Here is a 15,024-nt window from a genome sequence, read left to right on the forward strand (position 1 = left end):
CCGGTTTCTGCTGTCTGCATTGCAATAATGTGTAATTGCTCAGTGTGAACAGTTGTCCTATCTAAATTAATTTGAGGCCATGAAGGCTCATCTGCTCTTTGTCATTATTTCACAATGCACTCAAGCATCTTGAAAAAAGTCACTGTGACTACTGACTGAAGAGTAATCACCATGTGAGTGATCAGGAGTTCTTGTCTTCTTGTCCTGGATTAGTATTTTTTGTGTTTAAGTGTAGCCAACACACTACCATTCTTGTGGACAATGGTGGTAGAAGTATTCATATCCTTTAAGTATGAGCCGTAAAAACACAATATTACATGTGAAATGAATCTATTCAAAGTACAATGCAAACAGAAAGGCTCCTGTCAGTTTTATGTCAGTGGTGGAAAGTCAATTACTACATTAACTCAAGTACTGTATTCCATTACATATTTTTGACACTTTGTACTCCAGTAAAAGTACATTTTGACTCAACTACATATATGTATCTATAGTTATCAGTTACTTTTATAGACTGTTTATAAGAAATACTTTACAAATTTAGATTTAACATTCACTAAACACATCACCTTAAAAACTATGCATTGTTACAGTTAAGCTACCTGCCAGTATATAAAGTATATAACATTTGTTTGATCTCGACCAACTGCATCTATTCTTTTAATTTCTAATTAGTTAAAATTTTCATTTGTAAAAAGACAAATGTTGTTTATTATTTAAAAAGTAATCTAGTTCCGCTCATATTTGGAGATAATATTTGCTATCTAGCTAGTATTTGTTTATTACTCTCTACAATAGCTCAAGTCAACAAACGAGAGTAAGTTTAATATTTGCCTAAGAAATGTGAAGCAGAATTATTATAATTAAGCAAATTAAGTTATGTTGCAATCTTCCCTCGATCACTAGATAAGACATCCGTAATTTCTTATCAGGAAGTAATAGCTGTGGCTTTCTTGTAATCCATGTTTTATTGGTAAATAATTGAAGTGATTCACATGTTGTTTTCCATTTGGCTTTTATTACTGAAGGCATTGCGCCAGCTGCAGATTTCTGTCTGTATTGTGAAATAGCTTAGGTGAAAAAAGATTTCCAGCTAAACTCCCCAGTCCTCAGTATGTGTCTGTATCCTTGCCAGCTAAAAAGGCCTCTGCTTGACCTAACTGTAGTCTGAATTATCTGCTGCATTTTTCGAAGTCTTAGTCATATCCTCCTTAGATGTATTTTTCTTAAAATCTAATTCTGCATAGCTTAATGTTTGCATGCACTTGGCTGTTTGTGCCTCGGTGTGTGTCTGTCTTGTCTCTAAATTAGCTCACTTTAAGCTGTCACCCGTTCACCAGAATTAAAAGGACTTCAGTGAGCTGTGCAGTGTTCTGATTGCACTGTTCATTCTTTCATGTGCAACGATTGCGTTTTGGGGACTTTAGGGTTAAAAACTTGACATTGCATTTTGTAGGAATGTCTTCGTAAACTGGGTTAAGATGTAACATGATGCCTTTTTCCTTGAACATATTTTCGCACTTCTTCCTTACTTGAATTGTAGTAATGCTTGTAGAGAATGTTGATATTTTATTACAAATTTTGACATTTATGTTTAATGACTATGCCTGGACCTACATTTTAGGCTCAAGATGGATCATATCATATCACTGAGAATAAACCGCTCTGGATTACCAGGGAGGACTAAAATAAGTACCTTGACTAGACTGGTGGTAAAATATACACATCCAGCATTTCACGGCCCTGAGATTCTTTCCAAACAGTGGGGAGAGGAGGAGGAGGATGAGCCAAATCTTTAAAGGTTAACATTCAGTCATATGCTCAAACAATTCTCACAACCTGTTTGTGCTCCTCCATGGCCCCCTTGCTGATCATTACTAAAGAGAAAGCGAGCTACGCAGCACTATGAGAAAAGAATGACAGCACAATGGCGAGGAGACCGAAAAGCAAAGATCTATTCCCATCCAAATTTATGGTCTACTCCTGCCTGTTTTCATTTTCTTTAAATTCCTCCCTCTGATGATTAGTGGTGTTTGGTTTTGTTAACACACACACAAAATCCCTGTCCTCCCCTTTTTGCCCCTTCCTCCTACTCCTCCTCCTCCTCCTGTTGTGGAATTCAACATCCTATGAGTTGCTCCTCTCTCCTGCTGTCCTGCTCTGTGGTAAGTCTGCAGAGCAAAAGCTTTCTGACGAAGAATTCAACAGGAGTTGCGGACGAAAAAAGGAGCTGGTTTCTTTCACCAACTCAGGAGGTTCAAGCCCTGCATTCTGAGGCTTCATCTGCCCTCCCTCATCCTCCCCCGTCTCCTGTCTGAGCCCTGCACCTGTTCTGACTCGTCAGCCAGGTGAAGGGGATCCTCTGGCCTGGTGCTGTTTTTTCAGCTGACCGTAGCTGCGGGGCAATTAGGAACCCAGTCTATTCATTTGGGTGGATTGCTGCTTTGCTCTGTATCCCTCTATCTGTCTCTCTGTCTATATAACCCACCCCCCTGCATATCCCTACCCCCCTCCCACTCCATCTCCGTCTAGCCCAGTCTGAGCCTGGTTGACACTGTGGCTGTGAGTTCGTGTGGAGCTGCAGCAATTTCCGTGCTGGAGTAAAGGTGTGGATCACATTGCAAAGACACGGGGAAGGAAAATAATTATTCTGGTGGACGAAGTTGGATTGAGCATTGGACGGCAGAGATAGAAAAGTGAAAAACTACAAACCAAAGAATTCTGGAGTTGGAAGAGCAGCAGGTATGAAAAGCCACACTGTGGTTGTGTCAGTGGCTCTGCTGGCCCTGTGCTGTCTGCTGATCCCCAGAGGAGGGGAGAGCGCTGGAGGGATAGTTTCTCTCCGGCAGACTGCAGGGGAGAAGCAGGCAGAGGATCAGTTGCGAGAGGAGTCCCTGGATGACCCAGAAAGTGAGCAAGGACTCACAGTGGACCCCAACCCACTGGGAAGCAGCAACAAGGACAAGAGAGACACAGAGGAGGCTGCACGGGTTGGTGAGTGGAGAAAATTCAAATCCGAACAAAAAAGATATTTATATGTTATATAGAAAAAAAACATCAAAGCCATGCAGTTATGGTGTGAGCCCTAGCAGGACATGGGAGAGCAAACACAGACACAAACACTAACCAATTCAGTGTCTGACAGCTCCAGCAGGCATGAGAAAGTCCAGGTGCTCACCTGTCCACCACTACTTCTCCACAGCAGAGAATAAAAAGCATAGACAGATGTTTTTGGCTCTCCCGAGACAAGAGAGGAAGAGACAGAGTCAACATCTCGTAGACAGATTTTATAACACTGACCTTTTCACTGCCTATAACCCTGTTTGATTAATGCACTCTGGTACACATTCACGATGCGAGAATGGACATGGAAGACTGTGACACATTTGTAATAAACCTCCTTTCTAGAGCACACTTAAATGAGTCTCACTGATGGGTTTATGGTTTAGCGGTAAGATGTTGCTAAGGTGATAGTGATATGTTTATTGAGTATTTGGACAGATTTTGTGTCATTAAAACTGAAGTGTGGTTAATGGAGCACAACTAATGGAAAGAGAGAGAAGTTTTTTCCATGAAAGTGCCTCAAGACTTCAGACAACCTCAGAAGGAAATACTGATGGACCTGAAGCAACCACTGAAGTCATCTGGTTGTCTGGATTTCCTCTGGCAGCATTGTGTTTTAACATTGCAGGAAAGAAATCATTGCATAATTCAGTTCTCACCTTGCTCGTAAATGATACTAAGCGTTATATAAGCTTTTACTTCAGCACTTAACATGAATGTGCTTTCATTGAATAATAATTTGGCATCTGATAGGTATTAACAGATTTTGATCCGCAAAGAAATATATTAGTAACAGCTTAAGAGGGTTCATTTTAAAGTCGAGATGAATAAAAAATGCTTCTTTCACCCTTTTAGATCACATCCCCAGTCATATTGTTCACCTATTTAACAATATATGCAAAACACATCAAAGTTTAATCATCTTTTCATCCTTGTATAACAAAATATGAAGTGTGCTTAAGTAAGCTAGTACCGCCCAATTTCAACCAATAACATCATGACATCTATCTGCTAATCAATCTGCAACTTTTAGAGACAAGGAAGGTTCTTAGCTGGTCCACTTTTTATTGGTCAAATATTCTGTTTCAATGGGGAACACGTAACAATGCAGAAGCTTAAGTGATCTAATGACTGTTTTACCGGGACTTTGAATTTAGTTCAGGAGAATATTAAGGGAAAAAAAGACTAAATTTGCATGAATATCTATTCAGATCATGAGTGTCATGTGCTTATTTTGATTATTTCCATAAGCCAACTAAGTTAGTTTTGGAAAACCTTTTCCTTCTTCTGTTTTCTTCATTTTTTCCAGGTTTTTCAGGCAGGGTGAGGAGAGCACCAGATGAAGGCAAAAAGAAGAAGAAGGACAAGAAGAAGAAAAAAGAGCCAAAGGACCCCAACGCCACCAAAAAGCCTAAAACTGACAAGAAGGGAAAGAAGAAGGACAGGAAGACAACCACAACTCTACCACCAACCACAACATGTGAGGACAAAACATAGCAGGGACCCACATTTCTATTTGAATGACTTGAATGAATGTTGTTGACTTTGTGTTTGTCTGCTGCCACCAGTTATACCGACTGAACCACCCACTGAACCATACACGGACTACCCATATCCTGATGTTGGTGAGTGACAGACACCCTCCACAGCATTATTCATATTTTATTTGGACCTACGTGTGATTAAGAAAAGCAACTAAAACCTAAAAACTTCACCCATTTATAACATCAAAATCTGTTTATAGGTCTTAAAGCCTTTTTTGGCTTCAGAGGGAGCTGTGTGTTGTCTTATAGATTGCCTCAAGTGAGGTCAAGTTTGAAAATGAAAAAGAATTGTGGATGTGTAGTTAGAAAGAAGTTTAACAGACCTCTGTTGTCCACTCCTCATCTCTGCTTAAGGCTAGATGCACAATTAGCCACCACTAGCGTAGCACAGTTGCGTTATGGATATCATAGGTGTCATGTTTTGTCAAGGAAAAAGGTTGTGTGGAAAGTCAAAACAAATAAGTCTCACTACTCAGCAGCAATTAGAAAAACACTTACCTCCCCCTTTTCTGACCTCCCCTCCCCCCTGATAATTGTGTACTGTCCCTTAGGAATTTAAGACACTGTACAGGACGTAACACAAATTTCCTTCGGTGCTCAAACCACCATTACCCTACTGACAGGAACAACAATTCAATAACAAAAAAAAAAATCATTCATTACTATTCACTTGTCATATTTCTAATAAAGTCTTATCAATTGTTTGTAGTTTTGCATATTTCAGTCACATCCCGTTTAAAAACAAAGGCAGTGTAAAATAAATGTATCCGTAGGTAAAAAGTTGACAACCATACAAAATATTCAAGTCTAAACATCTTTCCATCTGTTTCTCTGTCAGACAATGATTACTGGAAACCAGAGGATGACTACTGGGAGGCAGAGCCCACACCACCAAGGCCTCAGCCCGAGGCTCCCATCACAGATCTTCCATACGACGACTGGAAGCTGGAGGAGGAAGACCCAGCCGCCCCAGTGACAGACATTTACGATGACTACTGGAAACCAGAGGAGAAAGAGCCATCCACTCAGGCGCCTGACGTCTATGATGACTACTGGAAACCAGAGGAGAAAGAGCCGTCCACTCAGGTGCCTGACGTCTATGATGACTACTGGAAACCAGAGGAGAAAGAGCTGTCCACTCAGGCGCCTGACGCCTACGATGACTACTGGACACCAGACGACAAAGAACCATACGCTCCTGTGACTGATAACTATGACAGCTACTGGAAAGAGGTGGACCCGACCCCCTCTGGCCCTGAGGTTGATGGGAAGACAGATGAAACCGATTACTGGGACTCTACATGTAAGTCTGACTCTCTGTTTGAGGATGTTTGTGGGGTGACAGTTTATGACACATGAATACGAAGAGAGATTCAACTATAATGATCCCTTGGGACTGCTATTGTTGCATTGATTTTTGAGATTTGTTGCTTTTTAGATAACTTAAAAGTTTTAAAGTAGACAAATTGAATATATTAAGTTTAGCTAACAACTATTAACATATATTGCCAATAGTTGTTTAATTTAATTTCTATGTGCTTTTATTTTTCACCAGCTGTTTTAGGTTTGATTCCATTCACCACACAACCACACAGATTAGTGCTTTTCCTGTGTTACTAACAGCCACAGCCAAACAGGGATCAGTGAATCCTGGTTTGAAATCTGTGTCTCAAATGTGTTTCAAAGAAAGACTGAGGGGAGTTTTAAAGGATGAGGCCATGTGACTCATCTGAGACACTTGAAGAAATAAATTACACATGTTTGACAAAAGGTGGTTTCTGGAGAATTTGAAGCCTATACAATGCATGCTGGGTTTACGCAGTAAGCTCACAGTGTTTCTAAACAACCGGATTTTATGTATTTGGTTATCACGAGTCACCCACTGTAGTTGTTCGGTAGCTCGGTTTCCTTACTTTGTTTTAGTACATTTTAGTTCAAGTGTTCTTTGTATTCAGAATATAAGAACAACATATATTTGGATTTTTACTGTGAAAAGAAGTCAATATTTTAGTCTTTGCATGATCAGAAAACAATATATCTGAAACAATATTTAGACCAAGGGACACCTTAACTATGTAATGATATTACCATTTTTATGATTTATGTCTGTGACAACATATACTGTCTGATATTTACATTTTAACCAATATCTTCCAGCCCCTTATAATCACACATTGTTCTGCCCAAACTAAACTTTCAAGCTACAACCTTCAACTAATGGTATAATAATCTTTTATAATCTAATTTACAGACTTCATGGTGGAATTTTTATGATCGTCGCTATCTTTTCCAGCCTTCGTCCACCAGAAATCATCAGTGACTGCACTAGTTTTTTCCACAGGCTCAGATGTAGGAAACAGTGTGTTGTGTGGCTCCGTGACACTCTTCTGGACCGGTCTGATTCTCATTACTCTGTGTTTCCAGAATCCTGCACTGTACCTCTGCTCTCCAATTATTTCCACTGATTCATTTACACTCCCCTGTTTCTGTCACTTTATCATGTTTCTCAGTCTGCCCCCGACATTTCTTAAATAATCTCTCTGTTTGACCTTTTGATGTTTTTTATTTGTTTGATTTTGCAGTTGAGGTGCCGGAGAATCTTCCATTCCCTGATGGTAAAGAGGTCAGCCCTGAAATCATAGTAGAAACTCTACCAGGTAACTGCTGTCAAACACATTAGAAGTAAATTAACATCCATTAAATAAGATGTAAAATTCTCAGTAAGGCAGTTAGACCTGTGACGCAGATGAAATGTCTGTTCCATCTGTGTCTTTTGGCTAGAAGCAGATGAGAAGTCATGAGCAATTCAACACATGGAAATAACATAATAGTGAGTCTGTGAGCTAACCTGCCCTACTTTTCAAGCAAGAGTGGGTTTACTCGTTTCCACAGAGTCAACAAAACTTTCCTCCGTTTTGATGTGGAGTTAAAAAAGAGCCCTGTCATCAGTTCACAACTCTGTTATGATTCTTGTAAATGTAAATTAAAGATTTAACAACTTAATTTCATAGTAGGCGTCGCAGTGGCATCCAAATAGAAAACAGTTGTTGTGGTTGAATAAATCGGTGCTGTACTAACTGTAAAACTGTATTAAATCATGTGATCTTATAAATTCTCATTTGTAATATAGCGGTGCCTCCAATTGACTTAACGAGTCGTCTGACTTGATGTTTATTCTTTTTACACAGAGGAACCCACTGCTACTCCTCCCCATGAGGGAACGTGGTATGATGATTACGACGAGTATGGAATGAGTACGTGCACACACACACACACACACACACACACACACACACACACACACACACACACACACACACACACACACACACACACACACACACACACACACACACACACACACAACTGAGACATATCCATGCCGAATGTTTATATTAGATACATTAGTTAAGCTGCGATGAGACTTTCTGCCAACAACGCAGAGAGCAAGGAAATGAAATAAACAGCAGTCAGGTCAATAAGTTTCCAGATTTATAAATCCTTTGTGACCTTTTTACTATTTACTGTTCCTAATGACTTTCATAAACTTACTTGCTTATACACTGCAGTTAAAAGGAATACTGTATTTATAGGTGTTTCTATAAAAGCCGTCCTTGATTTTCCACAGGGAGGAAAGAAGACGAGAATGACGATAAATGGATGGAGAAGGAGAGAGAGAGAGCAGCAAAAGAAAGAGCAAGGGAAGAGAAAGGTAAGAAAACCCAGATGTTAATATATATTTTTTTACTTACATAACATCTCCCTGCGCAATCATGTCAGAATACATACAATAATGTTGTTGCCAAAGCAAAAGCACGGCCTGTGACCCGAGTTCAAAAGTACTAACAGATAACAGTTCTAAGGTGTTCCCTTCATTGGATCATGTTTCTGTAATAAGAGAATGCAGAGGTGACTTCTCAGTAATGACAGCTGGCCTTTGGTACTTGCTTTAACTTGTATTGAAGGGACAAAAGTTCATCCCTCTACGACTAAATGGAGATTATTCCAAAGAAGTTCAGAAAGCTCTTGTGAGTTAAATGAGAATGATCTGCCTGTAGCGGATTAGTGTGAGTGATAAAGGAAAGAGGCAACAAGGGAGAGTTTGCAGGCAGAGGATTTTGCAATGTAGGACTCACATCAGCTCTTTTGCGCCAAATGTCGGCTGTGTCTAACTAAGTTAGCTGGTGTTTAGGCTGGAGACGATGATATATAACACCATCAGGACTAGCGTCAATAGGGCACTTCCTGTGTGGACGGTTCACTGCTATCTGGGCTTAAGGTGAACAGCATTCTTAGCTGACATGTAAAAGGAAATTCTGCAGCTTGAAGCACTCATCTGTAACACATTGGCACAAAGGCAGATGTGTGTCTGCATCTAAACACATCAGTGTGTGTCGGTGGGTGCGTGTGTTTGTCCAGTGGCCAGTGGCCAGTGAGCTTACAACATGTTTTACATTCCCACTGTCAGTAAGACGTCAGCAATAAACGACATCATGTGCCACACGGATCAGTGTGTGAGTTTATGAATAACGATAATGATATATATGATTCAGCAGTCTTCTTCAGTGAGGAACTCTGTGGTGAACTATGTGGGTCAGCAGGATCTGAGTTTGATCCAAGCACACTTAGACTGGGAGGCAAATCAAAACATCTGGAATTTTTTTAAACCGTTCTCTAACCCCCGCAGTGTTAAAAAAATTGCAAAATAACGATGAGTTCTTAGATAATTTTCTGAGCACGGACAGAGAGAGAGAGCGATAGAGAAGATATTCAGCCAAGACAGCGGCATTTATTTGGCATTAAGACTGTTTTTCTGACTTCTGGCAGAGAGAGCACAGAAGCTGAAGGAGGCAGAGGAGCGGGCCAGGAACAGACCACGTGTCTTCAAAGAGCCAAAGAGTAAGTCCGTCTGTTCAGACCTGGAAAACATTGCATGAGCTTTGCGAATACAATAAATAAACATCTTATTTGATTTTCTCTGGCAGAGTGTCCCCCCCTTGGGATGGAGTCCCATAAGATCGAGCCAGACCAGCTTACAGCCTCCTCTATGTCTCAGTATAGTTTTGCACCTCAGAGGGCGCGCCTCAACATGCAGGTACACAACAATCAGAGCAGGACTGCTGTGGTCTGAACGCTTACATACAGTACAGCTATCACTTACATACTGCCGGGCCTTGAAATAAACACCGGCTACCAGCTGGAAAATACTGTTATGGCTGAGTCTGTCGCTTCCATTAGCTGCTTTGGGTTTTTATGTTCACAATCTTTATAGTCTTAGAATCATTCTAGGAGCTTAGTAATTAAATCAGCCAATGAATCTTCAAATGTTTCTCCTTCAAATGTCATCATGGCATCTGTGATGTTTGAACTCAACGACTTGCATGTCAGTGCATGATAAGCTGATATTTGAAGTATATGTATGAGCTAAAAATGTGACCTTAAGGACCCATCAACGTGTGTTCTGGTCTCTGTGGCTCCCAGGGCTCAGATGATGAAGAAAACATGAGAGGTGGAGCGTGGTGTGCAAACTCAGAGGACAGAAACCACTGGTTTGAGATTGATGCTCGCAGGGATACGGAGTTCACAGGAGTCATAACACAAGGACGCGACTCTTCAAACGAGTAAGACGCAAACACAAAGATGAGTACACTTTATTTTCCACATCTAATTCCAACACGTTGCCCACGTATTGTCTTGTTTCAGGAGTGACTTTGTGATGTCCTACTTCCTGGCCTTCAGCAATAACAGCAGAGAATGGACCACCATCCATGACGGATACACTGACTGGGTGAGCTCACCTAAAATTCTGTCACTTCTTGGGCACCATGAATGATGTTTCCCTGCTTTTACCCTGACTCACCTTCCTCCCACGTATCTCTCCCCTAGTTGTTCTTTGGAAACAGTGATAAGGACACTCCGTTGATGAACCAACTGGCAGAGCCTGTGCTGGCCCGTTACATTCGGATCATCCCTCAGAGCTGGAACGGCTCTCTGTGTATGAGGCTGGAGGTCCTCGGCTGCCCACTACCCGGTGAGCCTCAAACACATTAACACGCTTATACATGCACACACACACAGGCACACTGAAACACACTAAAAGAATAATACATTTTGTCCTTTTTTGCTTCCTAGATCCAGTGGATGCTCAGTACAGGCAAAATGAAGTCACTCCAGTAGATTACTTGCAGTTCAAACATCACAGCTACTCAGAGATGGTTTCAGTGAGTATCCTCACACACTGTACAGGTCCCCTGCACGTCTGCCGGCTGACTGAATTCCACAGGAAATCCTCAGTTATTTTTGCAAAGACGAAAAACTAAATAATTTCCCCTAACCCTAACCCAACCAGGAGGTCTGCATTAATCCACTTTAATATAAACTGATATTAAAACCCTGCGGAGGGCTCATTCTTTCTCAATGTGTTATTTTAGCCATCAGAGGAAAACATGAACTTTCCACACTAACGCAATGCTCATCACAAACAGCACCCACAATTTTCACTACTTTCAAGAGCACTATTGAGGATTTTTAGGGCTTTCTCACACAGATAAATCAGATTGACCTGTTGTGAATTGAATACACTGCAGGGATGTTTAGCTGCTTTGACAGATCTGTGAGAAAAGGTCTGCTGATGGTTTGAATAGTAGCCATAAGCTGTTTCATAAGTAATGTTTAGCTATAATGAAATACTTTGCAAACTGACTGTGTCCATAATCTTATGTGTTCAGCTCATGAAATCAGTGAATTCAGAGTGTCCCAACATCACCAGTATCTACAGCCTGGGCCGCAGCTCCAAGGGACTGGATATCATGGCCATGGTCATCTCTGGCAACCCCACTGAGCACGAAATAGGTGGGAATGTGATCATACAATCATGAAACAGACGAATCGGAATATAATTTTTAATAGTAAAAATGCTGATAGGTTGAAATCAAACACAGGAGGACTGCAGGGCCTTGATGGCACCACCGATGATTCCTATAAATCCATATAAACACCAGGTGGAAGTCGGCAGATTATGGTTAATGGACAAACAGCTACAGTCTTGTCCGTTTGTCTCTGCAGGGGAGCCAGAGTTTCGCTTCACGGCAGGTCTCCACGGAAACGAGGCAGTGGGTCGGGAGATGATCATGCTTCTTATGCAGTACCTGTGCAAAGAGCACAAAGACAGAAACCCCAGAGTCCAGCGTCTGGTGGAGGGAATACGCATCCACCTGGTGCCATCGCTCAATCCTGACGGACATGTGGAAGCTTTTGAAGCGGTCAGTGATGTTATCATTGAAAATCATGTGTTTCAACTCAACTGTCAAACAAAAGAGAGAAACAAACAGGAAATGCCAGTGAATCATGCGTTGTTAGTGGTCTGGGATGACTTGGTTCCATGTCTCGCTTGTCAAAATTCTCCCCCGCAGGGATCGGAGCTGAGTGGGTGGACCACGGGACACTTCACTGATGACGGCATCGACATCTTCCAGAACTTCCCAGACCTGAATAGTATCCTGTGGGATGCTGAAGATAAGGGCATGGTGCCCAAACTCACCCCAAATCATCACATGCCCATACCAGAGAACTTTGAGACAAACTCGGTAAGAAGGAGGGTACTGTTGTGTATTACGACCAGCTATTCATAAAGTCCGGGGACAGAAGACCTCCAGTTAAGGGTCTTTTTAAGGCAACTGTTTTCCCTTAAAAGCTCCTCTTCTCATATACATGGGCTTTTTTTACTATACAATGGATGTAAAAGTCCTTTGTACTTTTACAATGGTTGTCTACTCAGTAAACAAAAATAAATACTCTGCTTACATCAGTCTTCCTGGTTTTGTTCCAGATTGCTGTGGAAACTAAGGCCATAATCTCCTGGATGAAAAGCCATCCATTTGTGTTAGGTGCAAACTTCCAGGGCGGGGAGTCAATTGTAGCCTATCCTTATGACAGCTTGCGTCTCAACAAGCCTGCCGAGAGCCAGAAACCCCACAGCCGCAAGAAGAGACAGTATGGCTTTTCCTCCCCTTTTGCCACTGCGTTCTGTTGTTGATGTTTCCCTGCTTTACACACATAATTATTTTCCCAAACTCTAATTTTTCCTCCTCTTGTCTCCCGCATTGCTCAACAATCATTAATTAAAATCATGTTAAATAGTTGAACTAGAATAATTTCTTACAGGTACGAAGAAGGATTTGATGAGTGGGGAAGGGGCTACCATGAGGAGCCAGAGGAAGACTGGAGAGGAAGGGGATATGCAGAGCCAGAAGAGGAGTGGAGGGGCCAGGGCTACGACCAAGGCCGCGACCAAGGCTATGACCGCAACCAAGGTTACGAACGTGGCTATGACCAGAACCAAGGTTACGAACGTGGCTATGACCAGAATCCAGGTTATGAACGTGGCTATGACCAGAATCCAGGTTATGAACGTGGCTATGACCAAAATCAAGGTTATGAACGTGGCTATGACCAGAATCAAGGTTACGAACGTGGCTATGACCAGAACCAAGGTTATGAGCATGGCTACGACCAGAGCCAAGGTTATGGCCACAGAGAGGAAGAAGAGGAAGATAGAGGAAGAAGTGCCGGCTATCAGTACTCTGAGCCTGAAGATGAGCCTCGGGTGATTGCAGACGAGTCCCTCTTCAGGTGGCTGGCTGTCTCTTACGCTTCCACACACCTGACCATGACACGCAGCTTCCACGGCTCCTGCCACGGAGACACCGATGCAGGGGTGCATGGCATCATCAACCGAGCCAAATGGAAGCCAATCACAGGGAGTAAGTAGAGGCCAATCGGTTTAACATGTGTTTTACAGGCATTTTAGCTTTCTGTATGCATTTATAACACACCCTGGTGGACAACATGTGCAGTGCGGGCTCTGGGGTAAATGTGTGTGTGTGTGCTCACCCCCTCTCCAGGTATGAATGACTTCAGCTACCTACACACCAACTGTTTTGAGTTGTCCATATTCCTGGGATGTGATAAGTTCCCCCATCAGAGTGATTTGGCCAATGAGTGGGAGAAGAACAGAGAAGCAATGCTCATCTTCATGGAGCAGGTCAGTCACTCACACAGCATGTGATGCACAGTATACCGTCTGCTGTACTGTAATACAGACTTTCTGATTTAAGATTGTCCTAGACAGGTATATCAAAGGGTACACAATCATGGCGACATGAGAACTAGTTATGTTCCCCTCGTTTTAACTTTTCCCTCTCTACCTAGGTGCACCGTGGCATCAGAGGCATCGTCAAGGATCAGCAGGGGAACCCCATTGCAAATGCCACTGTATCTGTAGAGGGGATAAACCATGATGTCACTACAGGTCTGGTGAAAGGCTTCCTCTTCCCCCCTCTTCATGTCTAATGTGTTATAAGTCAGGTGCTTTTACACACATCATAACACCCTCTGTGCTTAAAGCAAAATACCTGTCCTCTCTCTGTCATCGCAGCACCAACAGGGGACTACTGGCGGCTGCTTAACCCGGGAGAGTACCGCGTGACTGCTCGAGCGGAGGGCTTCTCCTCTGTGACCAAACTCTGTGTGGTGGGTTACCAGTCAGGAGCCACCGCCTGCAGCTTCAACCTTGCCAAGTCCAACTGGGACCGCATTAAACAGGTATAGCACTGCCATCCTGACATGAACACACCTTAAATTCTTGTCAATGTAGTACTTAATAAAGTGTCTTTCTTACTTTCTCTGCAGATCATGGCCCTCCATGGCAACAAGCCAATTCGACTCAGCTATAGCAACAACAGAGCACAGAACCCTGCAGTTGCTAATGGCAACAGGCGTGTGGTTAATGGCAACAATGGGTATTCACCGGATTCACGAGGCGGCTCTGAACGGCAGAGGAGGCTCAGGATAGCTCGTATCCGTCGCCTTCGGCAACAGAGATTACTGAAGCTAAGATCAACAACGACGTTACTCCCGACAACCATTATTCCCACAACTCCAGAGACCACGACATCCTGGTATGACTCGTGGGTCATAGGGGAGGGACAGACTTCGACGCCTGGTGGTTTCACAGACTCCATCCTGGATTATAACTATGAGTACAAGATTGATGACTATTAATCTTAAAAACACACTGCCAATTTCAGTAAGCTGTCCTTTCCTAGAAGTAGTTCTCATTGCCAAGTTGTCCTCCGAGTAGGCTGATGAAGAATCAAATGAGGGATCCTGTCTTTGTATGACAAATAAGCAATGGGAATGTACAGAATATTAACTACATAGTTGTATAAAGATAGTGTATCTATTACTTAACAAAATGCCTCTGCACAAAAATTTACCGTTCATCATGATAGTATTTCTGTTTCATTTTCAATCTTTTTGCTTCATGAAAAGTTGTTTATTGTGGATGCACATTAAAAAGAGTTGTTTGGGTTTTTTTACTTCACCATGGCAGTTTTTTTTTTTTTTTTTTTTTTTT

The 15,024-nt window shown here is 42.1% G+C and overlaps 1 protein-coding gene across 1 annotated transcript; it reads left to right on the forward strand.

Moving 5' to 3' along the window:
• The first annotated feature begins 2,131 nt into the window (after positions 1 to 2,131).
• On the forward strand, positions 2,132 to 15,023 carry aebp1b (AE binding protein 1b). The gene is made up of 22 exons (XM_054610269.1): positions 2,132 to 2,994; positions 4,373 to 4,543; positions 4,632 to 4,688; positions 5,446 to 5,910; positions 7,190 to 7,264; positions 7,796 to 7,861; positions 8,236 to 8,319; positions 9,435 to 9,506; positions 9,593 to 9,702; positions 10,089 to 10,228; positions 10,311 to 10,395; positions 10,494 to 10,638; positions 10,740 to 10,828; positions 11,336 to 11,459; positions 11,673 to 11,869; positions 12,020 to 12,193; positions 12,436 to 12,599; positions 12,771 to 13,369; positions 13,511 to 13,650; positions 13,818 to 13,917; positions 14,044 to 14,210; positions 14,298 to 15,023. Exons 1-22 carry the CDS (start codon positions 2,745 to 2,747, stop codon positions 14,667 to 14,669), a joined length of 3,846 nt encoding a protein of 1,281 aa, XP_054466244.1. The 5' UTR covers positions 2,132 to 2,744; the 3' UTR covers positions 14,670 to 15,023.
• The last annotated feature ends 1 nt before the right edge of the window (position 15,024 follows it).

The sequence above is a fragment of the Anoplopoma fimbria genome, chromosome 13 (assembly GCF_027596085.1).
Source record: "Anoplopoma fimbria isolate UVic2021 breed Golden Eagle Sablefish chromosome 13, Afim_UVic_2022, whole genome shotgun sequence".
Lineage (NCBI taxonomy): Eukaryota > Metazoa > Chordata > Actinopteri > Perciformes > Anoplopomatidae > Anoplopoma > Anoplopoma fimbria.